The sequence below is a fragment of the Armigeres subalbatus genome, chromosome 3, assembly GCF_024139115.2.
Source record: "Armigeres subalbatus isolate Guangzhou_Male chromosome 3, GZ_Asu_2, whole genome shotgun sequence".
In the NCBI taxonomy this organism is placed as follows: domain Eukaryota; kingdom Metazoa; phylum Arthropoda; class Insecta; order Diptera; family Culicidae; genus Armigeres; species Armigeres subalbatus.
In genome coordinates, this window is record NC_085141.1 from 357,531,991 (window position 1) to 357,549,614 (window position 17,624).

At 40.1% G+C, this 17,624-nt stretch overlaps 1 protein-coding gene and 1 long non-coding RNA gene across 2 annotated transcripts in view; both read left to right on the forward strand.

Moving 5' to 3' along the window:
• Nucleotides 1–274: 274 nt before the first annotated feature.
• Nucleotides 275–1,039, forward strand: LOC134223327 (uncharacterized). The gene is made up of 3 exons (XR_009982525.1): nt 275–376; nt 523–722; nt 785–1,039. It is a non-coding gene; the product is annotated as an uncharacterized LOC134223327 (long non-coding RNA).
• Nucleotides 1,040–15,542: 14,503 nt separating this feature from the next.
• LOC134222848 (intraflagellar transport protein 74 homolog) overlaps nt 15,543–17,624 on the forward strand; it is a 32,145-nt gene continuing 30,063 nt past the window's right edge. The window contains exons 1-2 of the mRNA XM_062701996.1: nt 15,543–15,780; nt 15,887–16,004. Coding sequence (XP_062557980.1) covers nt 15,620–15,780; nt 15,887–16,004 — 279 coding nt within the window. The 5' untranslated portion in view covers nt 15,543–15,619. The remainder of the gene's footprint in view (nt 15,781–15,886; nt 16,005–17,624) is intronic.

A 17,624-nucleotide genomic window follows, 5' to 3' on the forward strand; every position in this document is an offset into this window, starting at 1 on the left:
TGATAACAAAATTCCGATAATTTAGTTCAAGCTACTGCAACTAGCGCTATAACTTCGTTTTTAGTTGAATTCTAACAACGAACTATTAGGCATAGGGGAAGAGGCCCCAAAACTCCGAACGAACGCAAATTACTAAATGATCCTTGCTTTGAATTACCAGGGTGAAACATTTTAAACGGCGGTGCGCCGATGTGAAGCAATCGGTTGCGGCCCCTACCTCTACCTCAGACCAACGCTCTATCTCTATCGCTTCTCGCCTTTCTCCCCGAAAACACAACAAGTAGGTGCACAATACCGTAGAAAACCGGGAAGATATTTTTAGCAGAAACGTGTCTAAAAACAGACTCCCATAATAAATTGCTAGTTAGCATAACACGTAGGTTTCTACCCACTTATTTTGGTTTGATTCGTTTAGCAAATTCTTTCGCAAAGTAGCCTATTTACATTCTTTCTAATAATAAAAGAAATATGTTTGAAAACTGTTTCATTTATCATCACGGCGGTGGTAACGAACCTGAGTAGATGATCAGCTGCAAGCATGCTCGAAATACAAATTCGTAATGATAGCTAGATGTGTAATAGAGAGCTTTCACACTCGATAGAACTGCGTGTCCCTAGCATAGTGTCGATCACAACCAAACGAGAGGAACAACAAACGGAGGAGGAGAACTACGTTGACGTCGTGCGTGATGACGTGCAGCTTTATCGAAATGCTGAGAAAGGTGAATGTTTGTTGCAGTCGGACAGACGCGAAGTCAACGACCTTTCGTTTTGTTCTAAGTAGGTATTCCGGATTCGGAGTCTCCGTCCAAGAGACACAAAGCGAAACACGCAAATAAACTACAATGAAAGTGCATAAATTGAAGGTGGAGTGAAACGGAAGCAAATGAACTCAACGACGCATCGTGCGAGTGCTGGGCAGCGCGCTGCTGGCCGGCCCAACATGTGTCCAATGATTCTACGCTTCTACTTTACGGATACCCTTCTTCAGTCGTGCAGCCTTTTGTTCGCAGTATAGATCACGCACATTTCCCACTGAATTAAGACGAATTAAAATAAACTGTTATTATTAATTAACAAGGAGAATTCATTTACCGTGGTAGACGAAGTTGAAGCCACTTGCATTACATAGAAAAGATCCAAGCAACATAATTAGCATTAATCAATCTGTGCACTACCGTAGGTGGCGCAAGCCTAATTTTTATGATTGAAAAAAGTCTCGTAGATTACCAAACCGATTCACGCCGACTTCGCCGGAAAAAATGATACACGATAGGGCCCCAAATCGAATATTTCTCGCTTAACTTTTCAAAAGGACCTAAGTAACATTTTTTTCATGAATTAATTTGAATCAATCAATAGCTTTCATGCTGTTCTGATGATTGCGTTATTCAAATTAATTCATGAAAAAAATGTTACTTAAGTCCTTTTGAAAAGTTAAGCGAGATTTCACTGAATTTAATTTATCTGATAAGAAAATTATGTTGTGCTTTTAGTGGAATGTCTTCACTTGTCATAAGACGAGTTACTACTATCCCATTTAATTTCACCACTTTATCGTATCATTGACAGATACATATTTCGACCTCAACAGAAAGGAAATCTTCAGTCAGAGATGCATCCTGAACAGAACATGAGCCAGGAGCGTGCCTTGGTTTTCTTAGTTTTGAATTCTGAACACAGTTTAGTGTGCACTGGATTGGTACGTTGGTACGCAAGCAAAACGATCATGGTAACTAAGATTCCTTAGATTTGGAACTATGCATAAACATACGAGCATCCTTGATTTATATCCGTTAGATGCCCACGTATTCCATTATTAACCGAAAAATGTGTAGTTGCTAAGTAGGTGAAGGCTCTTGAACAGTGTGCTGTGTTCAGAACGTTTTGAACACGAAAAGGCGATCTCATGTGATGCATCTTTGTCTTCAGTGTATCGTACTTTACTCGAGTCGAGTCTTATGACAAGTCTGTATCATGACAAGTAATTAAATCTGTAATTTCCTGTATGAATTCGTTCAGACATAGATTTAGCACATCCTACGCAAGTCAGAATTAGCATTAGCATTGAGCAACTCGAACACATTCCTAGGCGGAACAAGCCTGGATTATTGGATGAGAATAGCACCGTTACCACAGATATTGATTTGGGAATGATCAGACACCTACTTAAGAAAGGTGTAGAGAACTCTACGACCTCTCATGTGTCACGGGGGGTTTAGGAATTGTTGGTGTGTAAGGTTATAGCAGTAGGAACCGTTTTGGTAGAACGCGAAACACATAAAGAACGTTATTGGAAATAGAAGGTAAGAAAGGAACGAGCCTGGAATTGAGCTCATTCAAAAATAGCTTTAGCAATCCCTACGCAAATTCCTTTGCAAAACCTATTTGAAAATCTTTTAGGATTTTCCAGAGATAATTTAGAATTTTACGCCTTTCATTCTTCCTGGGATTCCTTCGAAAAATTCTCATCCAGAAATTCCTTCGGAGCTTCTCTTTCCTACCACATAAAATTTCTGCAGGAATTATTCCGGAAATTTTTTGAGATTTTTTTCCGGAAATTTATTAAAGAATGAAATAGGAAATCCTAAAGGAATTTTCGGATGGTTTTCTAACGGAAATATCAAAGGAATTTCCAGATGAAATTTTCAAAGAAGCTCTTGAAGTAATTTTCGAAGGATTCCTAAAAGAATTTCTGAATGTACTTCTGAAGAAATTTTTAGGTGATATTTCAAAGAAATTCCAAGAGTTTTTTCTAGAGTTTCAAGATATTTTATTTATCCTGAAAAAAATGCTGATGCAATTCCTCAATCAAAATTGGAGGAGTACCTCATTCAATTTCTGCAGGAAATCCTAAGGCAATTTACAAAGGAATTCATAAAGAAATTTCAAAAAATAATTCTCCCTACAGAATTTCGGAAAGTTTACCTGAAACAATTTCCTTAGGTATTCTTGAATGAATTTCTGAAGGGTTTTCGGTAGTAGTTCAAAAAAAAACTAAAGTATCTCATAAAAGAATTCCTGTAATATTTATCGAAGAAATTTCAAAATAATTTTCCGACGAAATTCCTAGATGAATTTAATAAGGAATTCTCGGAGGAATCCCCATAAGGAATTTTGGATGAAATTTAGGAAGGTATTTCCAAAATAAATAGGTAGGAAGGGAGGAAATGTATAGACCGGTCATCGGACCGGATAGTCTGCACACCGTATCGAATGACAACGGCCAACGATGCATAAACTTCGCAGCCTCCCGCGGAATGGTAGTCCGAAGCACCTTCTTCCCCCGCAAAAATATCCACAAGGCCACATGGAGATCACCTAACCAAGAAACGGAAAACCAAATCGACCACGTTCTAATCGACGGTAAATTCTTCTCCGACATCACGAACGTCCGCACTTACCGCAGTGCGAATATTGAATCCGACCACTACCTCGTTGCAGTATGCCTGCGCTCAAAACTCTCGACGGTGTACAACACGCGTCGAAGTCGGACGCCATTGGGCGTTGGGCGGCTACAAGATGGTAGACCAGCCCAAGGATTCGCGCAGCAGCTGAAAGTGGCACTTCCAACGGAAGAGCAGCTAGGCGCAGCGTCTCTTGAAGATGGCTGGAGAGATATTCGATCCGCCATTGAAGCACCGCAACCGCTGCACTTGGCACGGTGCCCCGGATCAGAAGAAACGACTGGTATGACGGCGAATGTGAGCAGTTAGTGGAAGAGAAGAATGCAGCATGGGCGAGATTGCTGCAACACCGCACGAGGGCGAACGAGGCACGATATAAACAGGCGCGGAACAGACAAAACTCGATTTTCCGGAGGAAAAGCGCCAGCAGGAAGATCGAGACCATGAAGAAACGGAGCAACTGTACCGCGCTAATAACACACGAAAGTTCTATGAGAAGTTAAACCGTTCACGTAAGGGCCACGTGCCACAGCCTGATATGTGTAAGGACATAAACGGGAACCTTCTTACGAACGAGCGTGAGGTGATCCAAAGGTGGCGGCAGCACTACGAAGAACACCTGAATGGCGATGTGGCAGACGAAGATGGCGGTATGGTGATGGACCTGCGAGAACGCGCGCAGGACATAATTCTACCGGCTCCGGATCTCCAGGAAATCCAGGAGGAGATTGGCCGGCTGAAGAACAACAAAGCCCCTGGGGTTGACCAACTACCAGGAGAGCTATTTAAACACGGTGGTGAGGCACTGGCTAGAGCGCTGCACTGGGTCATTACCAAGATTTGGGAGGAAGTTTTGCCGCAGGAGTGGATGGAAGGTGTCGTGTGTCCCATCTACAAAAAGGGCGATAAGCTGGATTGTAGCAACTACCGCGCAATCACATTGCTGAACGCCGCCTACAAGGTACTCTCCCAAATTTTATGCCGTCGACTAGCACCAACTGCAAGGGAGTTCGTGGGGCAGTACCAGGCGGGTTTTATGGGCGAACGCTCCACCACGGACCAGGTGTTCGCCATTCGCCAAGTACTGCAGAAATGCCGCGAATACAACGTGCCCACACATCATCTATTCATCGACTTCAAAGCCGCATATGATACAATCGATCGGGACCAGCTATGGCAGCTAATGCACGAACACGGTTTTCCGGATAAACTGACACGGTTGATCAAAGCGACGATGGATCGGGTGATGTGCGTAGTTCGAGTTTCAGGGCATTCTCGAGTCCCTTCGAAACCCGCAGAGGGTTACGGCAAGGTGATGGTCTTTCGTGTTTGCTATTCAACATCGCTTTGGAAGGTGTAATACGAAGAGCAGGGATTAACACGAGTGGTACAATTTTCAATAAGTCCGTCCAGCTATTTGGTTTCGCCGACGACATGGATATTATGGCACGTAACTTTGAGAAGATGGAGGAAGCCTACATCAGACTGAAGAGGGAAGCTAAGCGGATCGGACTAGTCATCAACACGTCGAAGACGAAGTACATGATAGGAAGAGGTTCAAGAGAAGACAATGTGAGCCACCCACCGCGAGTTTGCATCGGTGGTGACGAAATCGAGGTGGTAGAAGAATTTGTGTGACTGCCGAAAATGACACCAGCAGAGAAATTCGGAGACGCATAGTGGCTGGAAATCGTACGTACTTTGGACTCCGCAAGACGCTCCGATCGAATAGAGTTCGCCGCCGTACCAAACTGACAATCTACAAAACGCTAATTAGACCGGTAGTCCTCTACGGACACGAGACCTGGACGATGCTCGTGGAGGACCAACGTGCACTTGGAGTTTTCGAAAGGAAAGTGCTGCGTACCATCTATGGTGGGGTGCAGATGGCGGACGGTACGTGGAGGAGGCGAATGAACCACGAATTGCATCAGCTGTTGGGAGAACCATCCATCGTTCACACCGCGAAAATCGGACGACTGCGATGGGCCGGGCACGTAGCCAGAATGTCGGACAGTAACCCGGTGAAAATGGTTCTCGACAACGATCCGACGGGCACAAGAAGGCGAGGTGCACAGCGGGCAAGGTGGATCGATCAGGTGGAAGATGACTTGCGGACCCTCCGTAGATTGCATGGTTGGCGACGTGTAGCCATGGACCGAGCCGAATGGAGAAGACTCTTATATACCGCACAGGCCACTTCGGCCTTAGTCTGATTAAATAATAATAATTCCAAAATAAATAGTAATACCGTCGTTCGGGGTGACATTGGGCCTAGCGGGTAAGATTGGGCCAAAAACGAAAAATGTTTCAACTCCTAATATCTCAGAAACTGTTACGAATTTTGATAAAAACTTCAAACGGTTCAAAATTATAGTAAAATTCACGTCTAGGAAATCATAAAACAAATTCCAAATTCCAAGATTGTGCTCGTACCATAGTGCTTGGAATTTGAATGTAAAACTATTGATCGAATGAACCCGTATTAAAATAGTGTCAGTAATAACCCACAAATCTATTACATAACTAGTTTTTAGATCGATGGATACCTGGTTATCATGTTACGATAATCCGTTGTTGTTTTATCGAATTTTATGAATATTTTAATAGCGGTTCTGGTTTTTCGTAACAACGAGCAATGCGCGCTAAAAAGGGGTGAGATTGGGCCAAGCTTTTGGTTGATTTGTCATGCATTGTTGGTAAGAGCCTTAATGTAGGCAATTATTTTTAATGAACGATTGAATCGTTGCATCGTCACCGCTGAACTTTATTGTACTTGGCCCAATGTCACCCCTTGTGAGGTGAGAATGGGCCAATTTTAAACAAATATATAACTTTGAAGAATTTCTCTCATTTATTATTTTTCCCCCACACAGTGGTAAATTTATTGTTCAAGCTTGTACCAAACTAATTAGAACTTGATTCCAATGTTAACTACTAGAGCTTTGTAACATTTATTTGGAGCATACCACAGTTTGGCCCAATGACACCCCCGTAGACCGTCGTTCGGGGTGACATTGGGCCTAGGGGGTAAGATTGGGCCAAAAACAAAAAATGTTTCAACTCTCAATATCTCAGAAACTGTTACGAATTTTGATGAAAACTTCAAACGGTTCGAAATTATATTAAAATTCACGTCTAGGAAATCACAAAACAAATTCCAAGAACTAATTGTGCTCGTACGATAATGCTTGGAATTTGAATGTAAAACTATTGAGCGAATGAACCCGTATTAAAATAGTGTCAGTAATGCCCCACAAATCTATTACATAACTAGTTTTTAGATCGATGGATACCTGGTTATCATGTTACGATAATCTGTTGTTGTTTTATCGAATTTTATGGATATTTATATAACGGTTCTGGTTTTTCGTAGCAACGAGCAATGCACGCAAAAAAGGGGTGAGATTGGGCCAAGCCTTCAGTTGATTTGCCTTACATAGTTGGTAAGAGCCGTAATGTAGGCAATTATTTTGAATGAACGATTGAATCGTTTCATCGTCACCGCTGAACTATTTCATTTGGCCCAATGTCACCCCCGTGCAGGGTGAGAATAGGCCAATTTTGAACAACATATAACTTTGAAGAATTACCCTAATTTATTATTTTTTTCCCACACAATGGTAAATTTATTATTGAGGCTTGTACCAAACTAATTAAAATTTGTTTCCAATGTTAACTACTAGAGCTTTGTAACATTTACTTGGAGCATACCACATTTTGGCCCAATGACACCCCCGTTGGCGGTACTGATTTTTTGAAAATAAGCCTCTTCGGACAAACACACCGTGAGCTGGCCCGGCGAACTATACAATTGTTTCTTCAGAATGATTTTCATTTTTTACAGTTTTGTTAACATGTTTCCTATTAGTTAAGAACACAAACAAAAATTATCACATATCGATCTTTCCATTATCTGTTGATAATGCCAGCTTCGTGTTTATATATCCTACAAATGATCAAGATTCAAAGGTACGAAAGGTACGAAAAACCATATCAACGAAGAGATTAGATTTTGATTTTCAATTTTTTCCAGTTTCATCGTAAATAGAAGAAGGAAACGAATATAAATTACCAGATGATCAAAATTGAGAAATTTCATGCAAATTGTGGGAAAAACCATTTCATCAAAAAGTTTCAGGATTGATCTTGAAAGTATTAAAGCTTCATCATAACATTTTTCCTCGTAAATAGAAGAAGGAAACGAATATAAATTAGCAAAAGTTGGTCAGTCTATTTTTGAGTGATGCGCGGTCGTACAAATGCCAACTTTGTTTTATATATATATAGAAGAAGAAGAAGAAGAAGAAGATATTTTCAGTCATTCGGCAATTCCTTTTCAAATTCTTTTAAGAATTTCTTTGGCATTTTTTTTTTTGGAAAATCCTTCTGAAGTTCCTTCAGGAATACCTACGGAAATTGTTTTAGGAGTAACTTCGAAAATTCTTTAGTCCTTACAATGTTCCAATGTTTTATGAATGCCTTTGTAAATGCCTCTAGGAGTTTCTTCGGAAATTAATTTAGGAATTCTTCGGAACATATTTGAGGAATTCTGCTAGTACTTTCTCTAGAAATCTCTTCGGAAACTCTAGGAAGAGATTCTTGGAATACCTTCGAAATTTTCCTTAAAAATTTCTTCAGAACTCCAGGAATTCTTTCGAAAATTTTCATAGGAATTCCTTCGGTCATTACTCCTTAGCAACTCTAGAAATTCCTTTAGGGAGCATCCATAAATTATGTAACGCTTTGAGGGGAGAGGGGGGGCTGCCAGAAGTGTGACAATCCATACAACAATTTTAAGTGATTCATACAAAAGTGTGACATAGGGGCCAGGGGAGATTGAAAATGGTCAATTTTTGCGTTACGTAATTAATTGATCTTCCCTTAGATCTTCGGAGATTCATTTTGAAATTCCTTCGGAATTTCTTTTAAGCATTCTTTAGGGAATCTCTTAGAAAAATTTTTTAGAAACTATTTTAGGAATTCTTCGGAAATTTTATTTGAAAATTCTTTTGGGAATTCTTTCGAGAATCCTTTTAAATTTCCGTTAGATACTCGTACGAAAACTCCTTTAGGATTTCCTATTGCATTCTTCAATATTTTTTACCGGAAGAATTCTTTCAACAAAATTTCCGGAATAATTCCAGCAGGAATTTTGAAAGAAATGTTTTAAAGAAGCTCTGGAGGAATATTCTAGCGAACCACTGGTGGAACTTTATTAATTATTCCTGGAGGAGTTCCCAAAAGAAGTTGTGGACGTTTTTCTGGAGAAATTTTGGAAGAAATTCCTGCAAGAGTTTTCAAATGTATTTCATGAGAAATTACAGAAATGAGTTTCCGCAGAACAACCTGAATTAATAATGAAAATTATTTCAAGCTTTTAGTGGGATGTATTCACTTGTCATAGAACGAGTTTGTACTATCCCATTTAATTCCACTACTTTATTGTATCTTTGAAAGATACGTATTTTGACCTCAACAGTATGACCGTCTTAAGTGTCTAGTACTTAACTGGACTTCGAGTCGGAAAGTTGAGTCAAGTACGAGTCACTGAAGACGGCCTAGCTGTTGAGATCGAAATACGTATCTGTCAAAGGCACCATTAAGGTGTTGAAATAAATGGAATAGTACAAACTCGTCTTATGACAAGTGAATCTGAATAGATTTTTTCGAATTTCTGAAAGAATTTCCTAAAGAACTATCAAAAGAATCCACCTATTGGAATTTTCATACAAACTATTAGATACAAGAATTCAGAGCCATGAGAAGAAAATCCTTCGGATATACCTGCAAAAATCCGGACAGTAGTAAATCAAAACCCTGCTTTATATCTGGAATTGTGACTTAATTGTGCCAAAAATATAAACCCAACAATATTTTGGATTGCAGTCGATCCATGTTCTCAAGAATTCCTTGGAAATTTACTTCAAGTGTTGCATCGGAAATTTCTATAGAAATTTCTTACAGTATTCATCCAGGTTATATTTCATGAATTTATCTAAAACCTCGTTCGGAAAATCACCCAGAAGATTTTTCAGACATACCTTCAAAAATTTTTCCAGGAATTCCATCTTAAATTTCACTAAGTAATAACTTTCAATTCCTTTAGGAATTCTTTCGATAATTACTTCCAAAATTGGTCTAACTATTCTTTTAGAAAATACTCCGGAATTTTCTTAAGGAATTCCTTTAGCAATACGCTCAGAAATCCTATCAGGTATTCCATTCCCTCAGATCCCCTAATTCCACCGGAATTACCAAACAAATTCCTAAAGGAATTTCCAAAGGAACTTGAATTTCTTGAATTTCTCTGTAGATTCCTCCAAGAATTCCTTCGGAGTTTCCTCCAGGGGTTCTTTCGGCAAACTACTTCGGAGGTAGAGACAGAATTTACTTTGGAGACAGATAGAGAAATTATTTTCCACAGCATCAAGTTATTCCTTCAAAAACTCCTGTAGGAAAATGTGCAAAAAATCCTTAAAGAACACTTGCATCTTAAAAATTCCTTCGGAAGTTCCTCAAGAGATTCCTTTGAAATTTTCTTAACAATTTTTTCTACAAAATTGCTTCGGAAATTCCTTTGGAAATTTTTTCGGAAATACCTACGGAAATTGTATCAGGGTAACCTCCCGAAATTCCCTTAGGAGAATTCCTTCCGTTTTTTTTTTTGGAAATTGCTTTAGAAATTCCTGCGGAAATTGATTTAAGAATTTCTTCCAACTTTCTTAAGAAATTGCTTCAGCAATTATTTCAAGAATTTTTAAAGAAAATGTTTCAGTACTTCTCCAGAACTTCATCCAAAAATGCTTTCGATTTTTTAGGAATCCCTCCGATTCATGCCTCCTTAAATTTAATGAGATATTTCATTAAGATTTTTTTTGTAAATCACTTCAGAAAATCATTCGGAAATTATGTTAAGAGTTTTTTCCGGATTTTTCAGCTGGAAATTCCTTTGAAATTTCTGTTAGAAACTCTTTGGAAAATTCTTTCGGAATTTTCGGAAAAAATCTTCCAACAAAATTTCTGGAATAATTCCTGTGGGAATTTTGAAAGAATTTTCGTATGATTTTACTAAAATGATTTCCGCAGGAGTTTCCAAGGAATTTCCGGAGAAATTTACAAAGGTCTTTTCAGAAGAATTTCTACTAAAGTAAATTTCTACCACAGATAACAGATATTTAGGCTAGAGAAATTTTATTGAAAATCCTGTATAAACTTTTGCATTGATATATGTTAGCCCACTACTGCCATCTACTCAACTGATTCCGGAAGTACATACGAATGCAACCGTCGAATGCAGCCAATGCATTTGACAGCCGCATTTGGGCTGCGTTTTCCATAACAATAATCTTTGCGCCATCTTCAAACGATTGCCAAACGCGTTCCCAATGTAAAACACATTCAAATTAACAGTTACGGATGTTTACACGTGGTATCGGATGCCAGCCTCAATATCTGCTATTTGTGTTTCTACTAAGGCCGATACAAATATTTAAAAACAATTTTGTCTCCCTCCCTCGGATTTTTTAGCCAAAAAATAATATTTTGAGGGGGCAACAAAATAAAATTTACAAAGGGATTTCTATAGGAATTTCAGAAGAAATTCCTCAATGAACTCGTGAATTTTCGAAATATTTATAGATTTCCATCTTTTAATTTCTAAAGAATTTCTGGATTTATCTGCGAAGTAATATCCGGGAGATTTTCGGGGGAAATCCCAAGAGAAACATTTTGTACAAGAATTGTGGAAGGAATGCTTGCTGGAAATTCCGGAGGAATTTCTGGAGAAATTCCTTAGAGAATGGAACTGCCGATAGTATTTGAAGGAATACCTGGAATAGTTTTCGAAAGAGTTTCTATAGGAATTGCTGAAACAATTTTTGAATTTTGTTTTGGAGTCATCATGAGTCATTTTGAGTTTTTTTTATTTGAGTCAAACGGTTATTAATCGAAAACGAATTGGCTGAAAATTTCATATGGCAAAAGTGTTTGCTAACAAGTCATTTGGCCAAAATGGTAGTTTGACCGAAATTGTCCTCTGGCCAAAGATTCCGTTCGGCTGAAAAGGTCGCTTGTCAAAAATGGCCAATTGGCTGAAAATGTCATTTGGCCGAACAGGTCATATGCCGAAAATGTAAAAAAAATAGACCCGTTAACCAAATGATACGCATTCAGTTTGTATTTCAGCAATCCGCACCCGTTTACCCACTTTTTCGACCAAATGACCAGTTCTGTCGAACGATATATTCGGCTAAACGACATTTTCAACCAGATTTATTTCAGCCAAACACTTTTCGGCTGTGTGTCTCCCGCCCAAACATCCCTTCTCGTCGTTTGGTCGAAAGCCATTCGACACGAAGCCATCTGTTCGAATTGAACGTTTGTCCGAAACGGTTATTTGGTCGAAAATGATTTGGACAAATATATCAGTTGGGCGAAAGCGGCATACAACCGAAAGGGACATTTGGCCAAAGTGGTACTTTGGCCGAAAAAGTTGTTTGCCTTTATAGGTCATTCAGCTGAAAATGCGGTTTCTCGAAATGCTCGTTTGGCCATAAATGTCGTTGGGTAGTAATATCCTTTCTGCTAAGCAACCATTCGACCGAATGGCATTTTCGGTCAAATAACCTATTCGGGTAAACGATTTTTTCGGCAAAATAACCAGTTTAGCCAAAAGATACTTTCAGCTGAGTATCCATTTCGACCAAATAGCCCTTTCTGCCAAACGACTATTTCGATCAAACGCCCTTTTTGGCTAAATGTGCTATTCGGCTAACCGACTTTTCCAGCTAAAGGAACTGTTCGGCCGAACGACATTTTCGGCTGTATGTCCCTTTCGATCAAAGGACATTATCGGCCGAAAAACTTGTTTGTTTGGTCAAATGACATGTTCAGCCAAACAACAAATGACTCTCTGCCAAACAATACATGTCCGTCCATAAAAATTATTTCAATGTGAAAATGTATGGTTAATCATTTGGAATTTTCATTGCAAGCTCGTCTTAGTTTTAACGTAGAGCTTTTCTAAATGCAAACGGAAAATTGTATAGAATTTTCAAGATTATCATTAGTTTTTTCACGAAAAAATCTCTGCACTTTCAACCGAGGTTTCAACGTGATGTTGTGAGGATATTGTCGGCGTAGCACCAAGTTAGAATTCGGAAGTCGGGACTTCCGAACCGAACTTTCTTCCGAAGTTTTATTTGTCAAACTAATTGATGCGTTTTTTAGCGCATCTTAAGGCGAATCCAGCGCACTAGGGTAAAGGATGTATTTTGGACCACCCTTACGGGGCTCTTATTTTGGACCACCAAGAGGAATTTGCACTCAGTGGTCCAAAATATGAGTCGTCGAACTGGTGGTCCAAAATACCTCCCTTACCCTACTTCCAAAGTTGGGAAAGTTGCATGTATCTGGAGAAAAATCCAACTTCGGTATAAAAAGCGGTATAAATTTATTCCGGATACACAATATCAATCAGAAAATTCAACGTCGGCGAAATTCCCACGGGAAATTCTGTAAACTTCTACAAATTTGAATCGGCGTGGAAAAGTATAGATTAGTGGCGTGACAAATTTAAAACAGCGGCGCACCGAAGCAAAAATGTCGGCGGCAGCAGCAGTGGGGTGCCAAAAACTGTCGGCGGTGGCGCACACCTCTCATTCTTACTACTAACGCCAAATTATAAATTAAGCAATTGGGCTAAAATTGCTAGCGTGAACTGTAGATCGTCTTCCCCGCTCACCTAGATATTGAGGTTTGTTGTTGCGCCTAGGATACTTAATCTGAACTTCTAAACACACCAATCATAGGAATATGTCCATGTTATCAAATGTAATCAACTAAAGATGGGAGACCTGTAAAGCGACAACACAAATCGGATTATATGAGGTCATGGTCCAGTTATTTTAGGACACCCTTGGATAAATTAGGCATCTTAACTCATCATCATCGAACCACGTGTTAGCTCAACATATCGCTTACAAATTTTATGTCATAACAAAACAAAACTCTACCAGCTAGCTGTTTTACTGAGACCGTCAAAATCTGAAAAATTAGATTCATCGGTTCCGGTCGTTAATCACGTCATCAACTTGAATGTCACTAAAAATCAGTTGGACGTATGTTTACTAACTTGAAGCGGTTAAAAACCTAACACTGAATAAGCACGCCTCTTCATTGCAATAATTTTATTAATAGCAATATGATGGCAATATTATACTCGTTATGACGTTTATTACATACATATGACGAACCGAGTCTTATCAGTGGATGCGTTTTCTTGTTCACTGTACTATGAACTTCGGACACAGGTCAACTATCAACAAGAGGACGGTTGTGTTTTGTTTGATTTTTCTTTATCTTAGATTGCATGTTTTATTCGGCTACGACAATTCAATACACCCGATTCTGTTTTTACACGGATTTTTTTTACACGGCCGTGTAAAAAAAATCTCATACAAAATTTTTGCAATGTTGCTCCATTTTGCATGATTCGTCGAGAAATCATAAAACTTTTTTTACACGGATTTTCGAATTTTGAACTGAAAACTTTTTTTACACGGAACGCATCCCCCGTGTAAAAAAAGAATCGGGTGTATTATCAACTTCGAGGCTATTGTAAATAATGTACTAATCTGTATGAATTAAATTGATTGGATGATTTGTTATCATTTGTAAATTTCACATTTTTCCTTTATTTTTTGTCTTGTTGTTCTTCAATAGCTCCACATTTCCACTGGAGCTTGACCAGTGTTTCAACTTAAATTTTATCAAATAATGGGTTAGACTAATATTTTCTATTTTATTGGAAATTTAATTGAATTTCAATTTCATTGAAAGAACTTCTTTTTAAGAGGCTGGAATAGTGGCGCCGGCAAGTGCAATAATTTGAAAGATTTTCCACGACAGCAGTAATTTTGTCAAAATTGGTTTGCATGAAGCAATCGTTCCTTAGGACTAAACTGTTTATAAAACCGTATACGGTACACCAAAATATTCAGCAATGAATTTATTATAATTAATTCATTGCTGAATATTTTGGTGTACCTGGATCTAGAAATAAAACACCCTACATACATACCTAAATAATATTTAATATGTATGTACCGAACATGTGTTGCGCGCGCACTTTGTTATTGTCTTCTATCCTTAAAAAGCCCAATGTATCAATAAGAGAGGGGGGCAGACAGCCGCCAGACAGTAGAAAAAAATGTCTTATTTCCCCTAAATTACATCCTTGTGTCATCAAAGCAAACAATCGTTAAAACTAGTCAAAAATGTTCAATTAATTTAACATTACTACCTTGATTTAAAAAATGTGAGAGACAACAATGAGAACACTTTAATACGAAACATAATGATAAATCACTGGCATATACACGAAATGCACGAATTACGAATCACACTTGCCGCACAAAACTTTATTATGACTGCCCTGCCACAACATGAATCATGCTTTCTTGCCGACCTTACGCGTGCTTATTTTTTGCCAGTTGTTATGGCAACGGCGCCGTTCGTGCGCATGTAATGAAATAAATAAATTTGCGAAGAGCACATATTTTGGATATAGGTACTTTGTTAAAATTTTCAAAACTACAAAATGTATTCATTTACAGTCATAAATAAGGTTATGTATTGAAGGTTACACTGATTCCAAAGTTAAAACATTTTAAAAATATAAATGTTTAGTTTTGAAATTGAAGGGGGGTCAAACGCAAAGGGGTGTAAGTGACAAAAACCTAGTTTTGAGAAAAATGGGTACAAAGTTTTTCAATATTTTTTCGTGTCATACAAATTATATGAACGTTCAAAAAATTGCTAATTCTCTATGATTTTTCACATTTATTCTAAACATTGTACAAACTATTTCAGCATATTGCCGCAAAGCTCTAAAACCAAAGCATTTTTTGCTGTAGTCAACTCAATTTTAACCAAAATGTCACTTACACCCCTCTGCTTCTAACTCCCTCAATTACATTTATACAAAAATCATTGAAATTACAATTTACGATTTAAGAACAAACAAAAACCCAAAAAAGAAGACAAATTTTAGTTTGTGCTGACACGCGGTTACCATGTAAACGATAGATTCCAAAACAAACTCACTGCCTACTGCATGGCATTGTTGTCTAGTTGTGCAAGCATACAGATCTCAAGTTTTGCAAGAAAACATTTTTTCTCTCCAATTTCCGTGATTTGTAGGACCTGAAATGGAAGATTTAAACAACAATTCATCCACGCGGTCTTCCGCGGAACGTCCGACGTCACGGCGCGGCGGCGGAATGAGCTCCGCGGCCGGAATTTTCAACTCGTTTAACGATTCGTCCTCGCCGAGTCCGATCGGAGTGCTGAGACCGGGAACGGCCATGAAGTGCGTTGTTCGAAAGTGGTTCGAAATGACATACCTATTATATTTTTTGATAGACAATTATTTCAATGTTTCTTCGTTGATTTTGATTGATTTTGTGCATTTTTAGAGCACCCTCGGCCGTACGGGGAGGAACCGCCAGTCGTTTGACCGCCAGCAATATCCTGTCGGCAAACTCTTCCGCCTCGACCCAGAGAATCGGAACGGCACTCGGGAATGCGGGTAACGTGAGTATTAGAGTGGGGCACAGTTGTATGGAAAAACGCAAACTTCATCCAATCAGATGAGATCAAGGTTCTTGTTAATCGTTTTGGGTACAATGGGTTTCGTACAATACAGTAGAAGCATAAGTACTAGAACGCTAGTGGCGCTGTAGTCATTAAAAGTATATAGCCAAAATATGCTTCCACATGTCTAACTTGGATGGACTGACTGACTTGACTGATTGACTGACTGAATCCGACTGACTTGACTGGATCTGGATTTGGACTCTGGACTGGATCGACCAACTGATTTGATTTGACTGGACTTGACTCGACTGGAATTTGAACCGACTGGACTGAACCTGACTTGGACCTGATTTGACCTGACTGACCGACTGACTGGACGACTTGGACTGACTGACTGACTTGGACTGACTGATCTGACTTGACTGGATCGGACTGGACTTGACTGATTGACTGGACTGACCGACCGACCTGGACCGAACTGACTGGACTTGGACTGATCTGGACTGACTGACTGACCTGACCGACCTGGACTGACCTGACTGGATCTGGACTGACCTGGACTGGACTGACCTGACCTGACTGGACCTGACCTGACTGATTTGACCGATCTGACCGACCTGGACCTGACTGGACTGACTTGGACCGACCTGACTGGATCGGACTGGACTGGATGACTGACCTGGACCTGGATCTGGACTGGACTTGACTGACCTGGACTGAACCTGTACTGACTCTGACTGACTCCATACTGATCTGACCGACCTGGACCTGATCTGGATCCGATCTGGACTGACTTGACTGACTTGGATCGATCGACTGACTGACTGACCTGGACTGATCTTGGATCGATCTGGACCTGGACTGGATTTGACTGACTGACCTGACTGGATCTGGACTGGACTGACCTGGACTGACTGGACTGACTGGACTGATCGGACCTGACCTGGACTGACCTGACTGGATCTGACTGACTTGACTGACCGACTGACTGACCTGACTGACCTGACCGATCTGACTGACTGACCTGACCTGGACTGATCTGACTGACCTGGACTGGATCTGGACTGACCTGGACTGACCTGGACCGACCTGACTGGATCTGACCGACCTGGACCTGGATCTGGACTGGACCTGGACTGACCTGGACCTGACCGATCTGGACTGACCTGAACTGGACCTGGACTGACCGGACCTGGATCTGACCTGGATCGACTGGACTGACTGAACCTGACTGGACCTGGACCTCTGGACTGACTGGACTGACCTTGACCGACCTGACCGACTCTGGACCTGACCTGGACCGACCTGGACTGGACTCGACCTGGACTGGACTGGACCTGGATCACCGACTGGACGACTGACCGACCTGGACTGGACCTGGACTGACCTGGACTGACCTGGACTGGATCTGAACCGACTGGACCTGACCTGACCTGGATCGGATCTGGACTGGATCTGGACTGATCTGGACTGAACCTGGATCTGAACTGACCTGGAACCGACCTGGACTGATCTGACTGACTGGATCTGGACCGATCTGGACTGGATCTGACTGGATCTGGACTGGACCTGACTGGACCTGGACTGGATCTGGACTGACCTGACCTGGACTTGATC